General features: G+C 47.6%; 1 protein-coding gene across 1 annotated transcript in view; it reads left to right on the plus strand.

Annotated features, from left to right (window-relative positions):
• Positions 1-9,083, plus strand: part of PFKM (phosphofructokinase, muscle) — a 47,734-nt gene extending 38,651 nt beyond the window's left edge. Inside the window, exons 18-23 of the mRNA XM_030554483.1 lie at positions 1,677-1,841; positions 2,232-2,293; positions 3,126-3,237; positions 4,226-4,325; positions 7,786-7,891; positions 8,470-9,083. Of these exons, the coding sequence (XP_030410343.1) occupies positions 1,677-1,841; positions 2,232-2,293; positions 3,126-3,237; positions 4,226-4,325; positions 7,786-7,891; positions 8,470-8,617 (693 nt within the window). The 3' untranslated portion in view covers positions 8,618-9,083. The remainder of the gene's footprint in view (positions 1-1,676; positions 1,842-2,231; positions 2,294-3,125; positions 3,238-4,225; positions 4,326-7,785; positions 7,892-8,469) is intronic.
• Positions 9,084-10,554: the final 1,471 nt, after the last annotated feature.

Here is a 10,554-nt window from a genome sequence, read left to right on the forward strand (position 1 = left end):
ATCGAGGGACATGATCATTCCCCTCTATTCAGCATTGGTGAGGCCTCATCTGGAGGACTGTGTCCAGTTTTAGACTCCACACTACAAGAAGGATGTGGACAAACTGGAAAGAGTCCAGCTGAGAGCAATAACAATTATTAGGGGGCTGGAGCACATGACTTATGAGGAGAGGCTGAGGGAACTGGGATTATTTAGTCTGCAGAAGAGAAGAATGAGGGGGATTTGATAGCTGCTTTCAACTACCCGAAAGGGGGTTCCAAAGAGGATGGCTCTAGACTGTTCTCAATGGTAGCAGATGACAGAACAAGGAGTAATGGTCTCAAGTTGCAGTGGGAGAGGTTTAAGTTGGATATTAGGAAAAACTTTTTCACTAGGATGGTGGTGAAGCACTGGAATGGATTCCCTAGGGAGGTGGTGCAATCTCCTTCCTTAGAGGTTTTTAAGGTCAGGCTTGACAAAACTCTGGCTGGAATGATTTAGTTGGAGATTGGTCCTGCTTTGAGCAGGGGGTTGGACTAGATGACCTCCTGAGGTCCCTTTCAACCCTCATTCTATGATCACAATGGTTCCTTCTTGCCTTAAAAATCTCAGGGAGGGGGAATCAGGAAAAAATGTTGATGAAATTATAGAGGAGATGGAATTTAATTATTTCTTGAAATTTCAAGTTTACAAAATTTCTCAAATTTTCCAACCAAACATGAAAAAAACCTCAAAAGGTTCTCCCCCGGCCCCCAAAATGAACTCTAGAAATGACCTGATTTGTATATATATCTTCCAAGGGCTGAATCCATTAGATTGATTCACAGCCCAGCTCCAGGCTACATTACAGTCAAAATTCCGAGCATTGTTTGCATTTTCAGCGCCACAGCAAATATAAAATGTACATGAGTTGATCCATAACGGCTGCATCTTTCTAAGGCCTCAGTTATGAGCCTTCTTGTATGCTCATGAGGAGCCCACTTCCCCTGCATGGGATAGCATGAAGAGCGCAGCCTTTCGGCTGCTAATCCCCTTGCTTTGCAGACAGGTGGGCAGAGGTGGGGAGTGGGCAGAGCCAAAGCAGTGCCCTGTCCTCCCAATGCACCAGCCAATGCAGCTGTGCCAATGGAGGGAGGCGTAAGCTATGCCAGGAAAAGAGTTGGCAGCTAACTCCCCTCCCATGGAGAGATGGAGAAGCAGTGATTGAAATGCTATGCTCAGTCTCCATTTACTTTCTGCCCTGTCCCTGGGGCAATGCAGCCACATGGTGCCACTATAACTCAGGCCGGATTGCAAGGTGCCAATCCACCCCTAAACTTCAGTGTGACACTCCCCACCCCAGAAGCCCCCATTATCTGCTACCATTGCCTGCTTGGCCCAAATTCTCAAAGTCACCACAGCAGAACAAGAGCCCAATGACTCTGAGGCATTGTGGAATTCTGCAGTTAAGAGAGAACTACATTTCAACCTCGCTGCTATTAAAGTGAGAGTTCCTCCACCCCACAAACCTTCCTGGTCTGGGATGAGTGGCAAGTCTTTCTACCTCGCTTCCGATGAAAGTTTTCACTGGGTGTTTCACAGACGTGCCCCATCCCCACACCCCCGGAGTAGTTTTTTAACCCTCATTCGTATCACCCCAGCTTTGATCTCCTTTATTAAGCAGCTCTAAGTAAATCTTGTTCCCATCCCCTTCCTAGACCTGTGACCGTATCAAACAATCTGCAGCTGGCACCAAGAGGCGGGTGTTCATCATTGAGACCATGGGAGGGTACTGCGGCTACCTGGCCACCATGGCAGGCCTGGCTTCAGGGGCGGATGCGGCTTATATTTTTGAAGATCCCTTCACCATCCGTGACTTACAGGTGAGAGTCTCCTTACCTACAAACAACTCTTCTGTTCCCCTGTGCTCAAGCAGACAACACAAGTACACTGTGCATAGACTTCTTCACCTGGAGTCCAAGCACCCTCCACTGGACAGGCGTGGAGCTGCAGCTGCACAGAGGTATGTACCTAGAAAGCACAGTGGGTTAGTACTGAGGCCTGGTCCACACTACGCTCTTAAACCGATTTGCTGTTGCTCTCATCTGATCGCTTTCACTGAGCTTTATCGACTGACTGGAGATGTTTTCCTGCTCCCCGCAATGGGGATTTGCATTTACTCCATTAAAAGTTTGCTTTTAAAATATCTGGGTCTGCTTTAAAAAAAATTCACAGGACTCTAAGAAACCTCCTGCTCTTTTCTACATTAACAGGTTAACGTCGAGCATCTGTGTGAGAAAATGAAGACCACAGTGAAGAGAGGCCTGGTGTTGAGGTAACCAGCATCAAAACAAGTCAGGCTGGGGACAGGCACAGGCTGCTGCAGGGGCCAGTGGCTGAAGCGCTGGACCAGGACTTAAGAGACCTGGGTTCTGTTCCTTGCTTTGCCACAGCCCTCCTGGCTGACCTGTGGCAAGTCACTTGCCTTCTCTGTCTAGCAATTTCCTCAGGGATGAGACTTTCCCCTCTCGTAAAGCACTTTTCCATGAATGGCATTAGATAGTCCGTATTATGCTGGACACCTCTTATGTGGGATGTATATTCCACAGCCTGTATTAACAAGGGCGCTATGAGGGGATGGAGAGCAATCACAATCCTGGTGCAAAGACCAATAAGGGATATTGAGATTCGTAAAATACAGTCTACAAGGCAACATTTTCAAAAGCACCTAAACCACTTAGGCTCAGATCTGCACAGGTATTTAGGTGTCCACTGATTTCAATAGGAATTAGGCAGGTTCCATTGACTTTCAATAGGATTTAAGAACCCGAGTAATTAAGGGAATGTTCTCCAGATCTGTCTAGGGAAAAGATCTGCTCATCTCCTTGCATGACATACCCTGGCATAACAGTGGAAAAAACCTTCCAGCCACACTCATAAGTGAAAACTGTAGGCAATAGAGGCCCAGCATACTTCCAAAGGGCTGACCCTGAGCTGCCATCGAGCTCTGCCTCACCAGTCTATATTTCCCTCTTCGTGAAATCTCCTTCCTTCCCCAGTTTTTCTCCCAATCACCCAATGCTTTAAAGCCACTCATTTTAGTGTCCTGTCTCTGTCTGTCGTGTCCACCCCTCATTCACTTGGGCTTTCGTGTTTGCACCTCACAGGAATGAGAAGTGCAATGAAAATTACACCACCGACTTCATCTTCAACCTGTATTCAGAGGAAGGGAAAGGCATCTTCGAGAGCAGGAAGAATGTGCTGGGACACATGCAGCAGGTACACATGAAGCTGGTGAGGTAGTGCGCCCTAGTGGATGGGACACTAGACGGGGACTCAAGAGACCCGAGTTCTGGTCCCAGCTTTGCCACTCGGCTGGTGAGTGACCTTGTGCAAGTCCCTTTCCCTCTTGATGCCTCCATGTCCCGCCCTTTGGCTGCTTAGACTGAGCTCTTTGTGCCAGGGCCTGTCTCGGTACCGCTCGGCACAATGGAGCCCTGATCTCAGTCAGGGCCATTATAATATGGTAAATAACAGAGGACACTCTCCTCTAGACAGCAAAGCCCCTCTCACTTCAGTACCATCTTTCCTCTGCGCTATTGCTTCATCCAAGTGACCCACACCTCTGGAAAGGAGCAGTTGGATTGGCTTCCAGCAACATCACCTTAGAGGGCCGCCCGGGGAGCAGGGGGGGCAAGAGGGGCAATTTGCCCTAGGCCCCGGGCCACACAGGGGCCCTCATGAAAGTTTTTCAGGGCCCCTGGAGCGGGGTCCTTCACTCATTCCGGGGGCCCCGGAAAACTCTTGCAGGGTCCGGGCCCATGGAGCTTCTTCCACTCCGGGTCTTCGGCTGGTGGGGGGGGTCCTTCTGCTTCGGGAACCACCACCAAAGTGCTGGGTCTTCGGCGGCAATTCGGCAGCAGGGGTCCCCCGCTGCCAAAGACCCCAGGCCCCCTGAATCCTTGGGCAGCCCTGCCACCTTAAAGAGCCAATAGCAGCTCTTCTGGGCTCCCAAATCCTCTGCTGGGAGAGAACCATTCTAGATGGGCATCGCTTTACTGGGCCAAGCACTGCGGGTCTTGGTGTTGATCACAGGAGCTGGAATTTGGGGTTGGTACAGTATCCAGAAGCAATAGCCCTTGTACGAATTTTTCTGCCTTCTGGGTCGGTGATGTGCCAGGTATCCCGTTGAAAGGCAGCGAGTTCTCCCTGTTGTCATGACTCTTCTTGCCTGAAACCAAACTGACTCTCTCGGTGCAAATGGCAGGGTGGGACGCCGACTCCCTTTGACAGGAACTTTGGAACTAAGATGGGTGTGAAGTCTGTGGCATGGCTCACCGGAAAAATCAAGGAATACTCCAGGCATGGTAGGTTACACATCACAGTGGGAAGAGACCCCCCCCATGGCCCAGGCAGAGCCACCCACCTACCTTTCTGTGCAGTAGTTGGGTGAACGTCACTTGCTTTCGTGGCTACATTCAGGGTGGATAAAAATTGATTTTAAAAAAATCTGATTTTTATTTAAACGGGATTTGTTATTGAAATTAAATCCATTTTCCTTTAAAATTAATTTCAAATAACCTACCTAACGCCTAAACTTACTATAATCTTTTAAAATCATTTAAATTAAATGAAAAATATTCAAACAGTACATGAGTGCTGTCGATGTTTTAAAGAAAGTCAAACCACTGAATGTGGGAAAAGCACCTGGAACTAGAGTTTGTTGATGTGCTAAACCAGCTTTTAACAGCAATGGCCTCTACTGCAAGCACAGAGAGACTATTTTCTTCAATTCAATTTATTCAACTAGTTCAGCTCCATGATTAGTTCGTCTGAAGTTGAGGAACTGATTGGGAGTTGAAAAAAAGCAGGAACGTTTGTTTTCCTCTTTCCATCTAGGGTGACCAGACAGCAAGTGGGAAAAATTGGGATGGGGGTCGGGGTAATAGGCACCGTGGCCTATATAAGACAAAGCCCCAAATATAGGGACCATACCCATAAAATCGGGACATCTGGTTACTCTATTTCCATCTAAATGAGGTGTGAGCAGATGAGATCTGCTGGCTCTAAAATCTTGAAGGACAACTGAAAAGTTGTATTGGCAGAGCAACCTCTCAGGTATTAAAAATCCATATCCCAAGAGACATAGCTAAGTCAATCTAATCCCTGGTGTAGATAGTGCAAGGTTGATGGAAGATTGGTCTCCTATCACCCTCCTGGTGCCCCCTGACCACTGGCCTACAGACCACTCTCTCTCTCTGGCCCAATGACTATTTAAGTATTTATCCACAGTGGGATGGTCATTGGGCCAGAGAGAGAGAATGGCTCTGTAAGCCAGCGATTAGGGCAGCCACCTGGGAGGAAGGAGACCCAGCATCCAGTCCCTTGCTCCAATCGCTCCATTCATAGAATATCAGGCTTGGAAGGGACCTCAGGAGGTCATCTAGTCCAATCCCCTGCTCAAAGCAGGACCAATCCCCAACTAAATCATCCCAGCCAGGGCTTTGTCAAGCCTGACCTTAAAAACCTCTAAGGAAGGAGATTCCACCTCCTCCCTAGGGAACCCATTCCAGTAACCACCCTCCTAAAAAAAGTGAAAAAGTTTTTCCTAATATCCAACCTATATCTCCCCCACTGCAACTTGAGACCATTACTCCTTGTTCTGTCAATTATTTATCCAGAGTGGAATAGCTTCAGCAAGAGAGGCTGAGGAAGCCCCCCACCAGCCTGTCCCATAGCTCAGTGGCTAGAGAACTTTTTGGAGAGGTAAGATTTGAGGGATCTCCCTTCTCACATCCCAGGCAAGTGCTCAAACCACTGGGCTAAGAGTAGGCACCATCCCTCCACCAACATGTTGAACGAGACCTGATCCAGCAGGTAGCCTTTCACCTGTCTTCTCCCAGTTTGTGAATCACTCTGGGACCGAGGTAGTAGATGGACATCTGGATTCCTAGAGGGAGGCTGCAGGGTGCATGCCCAGAGGCAGAAACATAAGCACCAAGGTACCCTGACAACTTAGGCCTGAGTGAGTTCAGGGGCCTATGGGTTCTGAGTTTTGTGAATTGCAGTGATGCCAAAATAGGGGCTTAGGTGCCTAAACCCCCCACAGAGGTGCTAACTGTGTGTGGATCTGGGCTATAATGACCAGAAAACAATCAGTTCAGTTCACCAACTACAGCCATGCTTTGTTTAATAAATCAGTTGGTTTTGATAAAAACATTTTCTTATGTATTCAGCACATTTAAGGTATCTTGAGTAAAAAATTAATGCAGTAAATAAGAAATGCGTCATTTGCCGTTTTCTAAGAGTAAAAAAAAAAGGAAAAATTAAGAATTTGAATAAATAGAAGACATTACAGCTTCCTGGTTTACAAAAAGAAGCACAAAATGTAGTGAAAAGGCTGCATTTAGTTACAAACTAACATGTAGGGATAGTTCAGTTGTTTGTGCATTGGCCTGCTAAACCCAGGGTTGTGAGCTCAATCCTTGAGGGGGCTATTTAGGGAACTGGGGTGAAAATCTGTCTGGGGATGGGTCCTAGTTTGAGCAGGGGATTGGACTAGATACCTCCTGAGGTCCCTTCCAACCCTGATATTCTATGTAGTGGTTATGAACTAATGAGAATCAGGTTGTTTTTTTTTTAAAAGGAAAATAACTAAAAAGTACAAATGCAAAAGAAGATTAAAATGGATTATTAAATCAGGGGTTAAAGCCAGGGATTTAAAAGCACTTGGCAATCCATGCTGGGGGAGCCTGCGGTGTTGCTATAGGTGTGTGGGTCTCAGGTGATTGAGACAAGGTGGGTGAGTGCTGCAGTTACAGTAGAGTGGGTGAAGGCGCTGCCGCCACTTAGTGGCAGAGGTTGAGAACTGTAAGTTCTCGGTGCATTCTCACAAAGGTGGTAACGCAGCGCCTTTACGACCTGGTTTTTCAGAGACCATGAGGATGTTTCAGACTGTGGGAGAGCAGCTGGGTGGGGAGGCCACTCCTCATTTCTGCTGGAGGGGGGCAGGGAGAAACACAGATGCAGGTACAAGCGCTAGGACCAGCACTGGCCCTAGGAACTGCAAGAGCCTGAGTCACAGGTAGGGTACATTTGGGGGAGAAGAGAATTTGGCCGTTCAAAAACTGCCGAGCAAAAACTTAACAGAAGCTGGGATGAGGCTTATGGCACCAAAACAGTGTGGTCTAGAGGTTAGAGCATTTGGCGGACTCCAGAAACATGGGGGCACCTGTTGGGTGACCTGGAGCAAGTCACATCCCCTCTCTGGGCTTCAATTTCTCCATCTGTATAAGGGGGATAACAAAACTGACCTCTGTAAAGCGCTTTGAGATCTACTGATGAAAAGAGCTAGGCGTTACTATGGAACAGGGAGCAGCAGGCTGCTTAGCGCATGAGGAGGTACCTAGAAATGAATTGCCGGGACCACTAAGTTCACCAAATGTGGTTGAGGAGGAAGGATCCTTGCATCCAGTTGTGCTTTTCACTTACTTTGAATTCACCTAGCGTCAGTCCCCAGGAACATACAGATTTCAAAATCCTCATGTCCTCAGGAATATTCGCCCCATGCAATCACTGGGCAGGGTGGAACCTGTTTCCAGGCAGAATGAAAGGCTCAGGGGGACTGTGCAATCCCATAGCATTCAGCAAGAGGCCTCCCTGTCACATATGAGGGTGGCCTGAGGCTGCCTCGCTTTGTTCTCTGCCTTCTTGTCCAGGTTTTTGCCTCCTCTGCACATGCAGTGGGGCGCACAATCAGCGAGCTGCAGATGAACTGGAGGGATGGGCACTGAAGTACTAAGATGGCTTCACTCCAATTCCTTGCAGGTCGTATCTTTGCCAACACCGCGGATTCAGCCTGCCTCTTGGGTATGCGCAGACGGAGTCTCGTCTTCCAGCCACTCGCCGAACTCGAAGAAGAGACAGATTTTGAGTAGGTTTTCCAAATATTCTCCCCCTTTCCTGTGCATCTACCACACTGGTGACAAATTGACAAGTAATAGAGGGTACGAAAACATTTGAAATGGTTAGGAAGCAAGGAGGGAGGTTGTAGAGGGCAGGTCTCTAATTAAGACATAGGAATATCATAGGCTGAACATCAGGTAAGTCCTCCAACTGGGCAGATCTCTCAGCGTATAGAATAGCATCCCAAGAGAAGTGGTGGAAACCCCACTGCTCAACTCATTTAAGAAACCAGGAGAAGACAGAGTAAGGGGGGAGGGATAGTTCAGTGGTTTGAGCACTGGCCTGCTAAACTCAGGGTTGTGAGTTAAAAATCACTGAGGGGGCCATTTAGGGATCTGGGGGGAAAAGTCTGGGGATGGGTTCTGTTTTGAGCAGAGGGTTGGACTAGATGACCTGCCGAGGTCCCTTCCAACTCTGATATTCTATGAAGGGTATAGAGCAGTTGTGCCATAAAGCACCTTCCAGTATTGCATCAAGCGACATGCCTAACGTGTGTCCCATGTTCAGGAGTGGTTTTTACAATATACATTCCTTTCTCCCCAACAGGCACCGCCTCCCCAAACAACAGTGGTGGCTAAAACTTCGTCCAATCTTAAAGATTCTGGCTAAATACAAGGCCGACTTGGATATCTCTGAGAAAGCCCACCTGGAACATATCACACGCAAGGGGGTGCCTGTGGAAGCCAACATCTGAACCACTGGCGAGGTAAAACAACTGGAACAAGAGCAGATCTGCCTCTGAAAATAGCTTTTGGCATCAGAGACCTGTGAAATAAAAGTTCTCACTGTTTTAGCTCACGTCCCCAGCTCAGCATGCAGCAGTCTAGCATTTATACAGTAGTTGGGGCTGCAGCCAGCCACGTGTGTGTATGAAAACAAGACACACAACTCACAGGATGGCAATGCAAGATCCTGGTATATAAAACTGCCTAATTTACTGGTTAAAAAAGTTTTGAAATGCACCCTCTGGGGCTGCTTCCACAGGGTAGTTTAAACGGATGCATCGATCAGGCTTCTTTTACATCTGAGTTAATTATTTTAAAACGTTAGAGTCTAATTTATGTAACGGTTTTAAAAGAAACCCGATGTGTTTCTGAACAAGCTCGTGTTATGGCAGGAAGTGCCAGCGAAATGAGAATAAACGTTATGGGTAAAATTACTAGAGCACCTCTATGGTTTTAACTTCTCCAGACACTTGAATGAACAAGAATCGTCTGCATCAACCTGTCTGAATCATAGACTTTATGGTCAGAAAGGACCATTATGATCATCTAGTCTGACCTCCTGCACAACGCAGGCTACAGAATCTCACCCACCCACTCCTGTATCAAACCTGTGTCTGAGCCACTAAAGTCCTCAAATCATGGTTTAAAAAGACTTCAAGGTGTAGAGAATCTTCCAGCAAGTGACCCATGCCCCACGCTGCAGAGAAAGGTGAAAAAAACCCAGGGCTTCTGCCAATCTGCCCTGGAGGAAAATTCCTTCCTGACCCCAGATATGGTGATCAGCTAAACCCTGAGCATGTGGGCAAGACTCACCAGCCAGACAATTCTCTGTAGTAACACAGGTCCCATCCCATCTAACATCCCATCACAAGCCATTGGGCATATTTACTGCTAATAGTCAAGGACCAATCTCATTATACCATCCCCTCCATAAGCTTATCAATGTTACTCTTGAAGCCAGATATGTCTTTTGCCCCCACTACTCCCCTTGGAAGGCTGTTCCAGAACTTCGCTCCTCTGATGGTTAGAAACCTTCATCTAATTTCAAGTCTAAGCTTCCTGATGGCCAGTTTATATCCATTTGTTCATGTGTCCACATCAGTACTGAGCTTAGGTGCTGTACAAACACACAACAAAAAGACAGTCTCTTCCCCAAAGAGCTTATAAGGGTCTGTCTACACTGCAATCAGTCAAAGTTGTGACTGCAGCACACATAGGCATCCCCGAGATCGCTTACTAAAGCAGCAGCGTAGCCATGGCGGGGATATGGGCTCGCTACTGGATTATGTACCCAGGGTCTGGGTGAGATTCTACTTCAGCATCCTGCTTTTCTAGCAAACTACTTCAATCAAATACTTAACCGATCAATGCACTATGAATGCCACTGTTCGAACACACACTAGGCATCATCTGTTCACATCCAGCTAGTTGGATGCTTCACGCAGCACTGGTTTCTGAGCACCTCATGTTCTCGAGTGGAATTTCTCCTTACCACCCTTCTGCAGCAGAGAACTATGAGCCCCCTAGCTGGGGAAACAGAGGCACAGGGTCAACTAGGTCACCCAGCGGGGAATGGAACCCAGCTCTCCAGAAGCCTAGTCTACACTATTAAAGGATTACCTGTATAGCTGGCAAACCTTCCTAGTGCAGATGCATCTCATAGTGGCTAGTGCTGGGACAGCTTATACCAGCTCCTCCAGTGACATAACCTATGCCAGCAAAAGCACTTTGAAACTGGTATCACTGCATCTACATTAGGGCTTTTGCCAGTACAGAAAGGTCACCAAAAGAGTCACTCCTCTAACCAACATTTCTGTGCTGGCAGAAGTGTCTAATGGGGACCTGGCCTGAGTCCTAGTCCCCTAGCCTATAATGCCCCCCACAACCATGATCCCTCCCCCTCCGG

This window comes from Gopherus evgoodei, chromosome 3, assembly GCF_007399415.2.
Source record: "Gopherus evgoodei ecotype Sinaloan lineage chromosome 3, rGopEvg1_v1.p, whole genome shotgun sequence".
Classification (NCBI taxonomy): domain Eukaryota; kingdom Metazoa; phylum Chordata; order Testudines; family Testudinidae; genus Gopherus; species Gopherus evgoodei.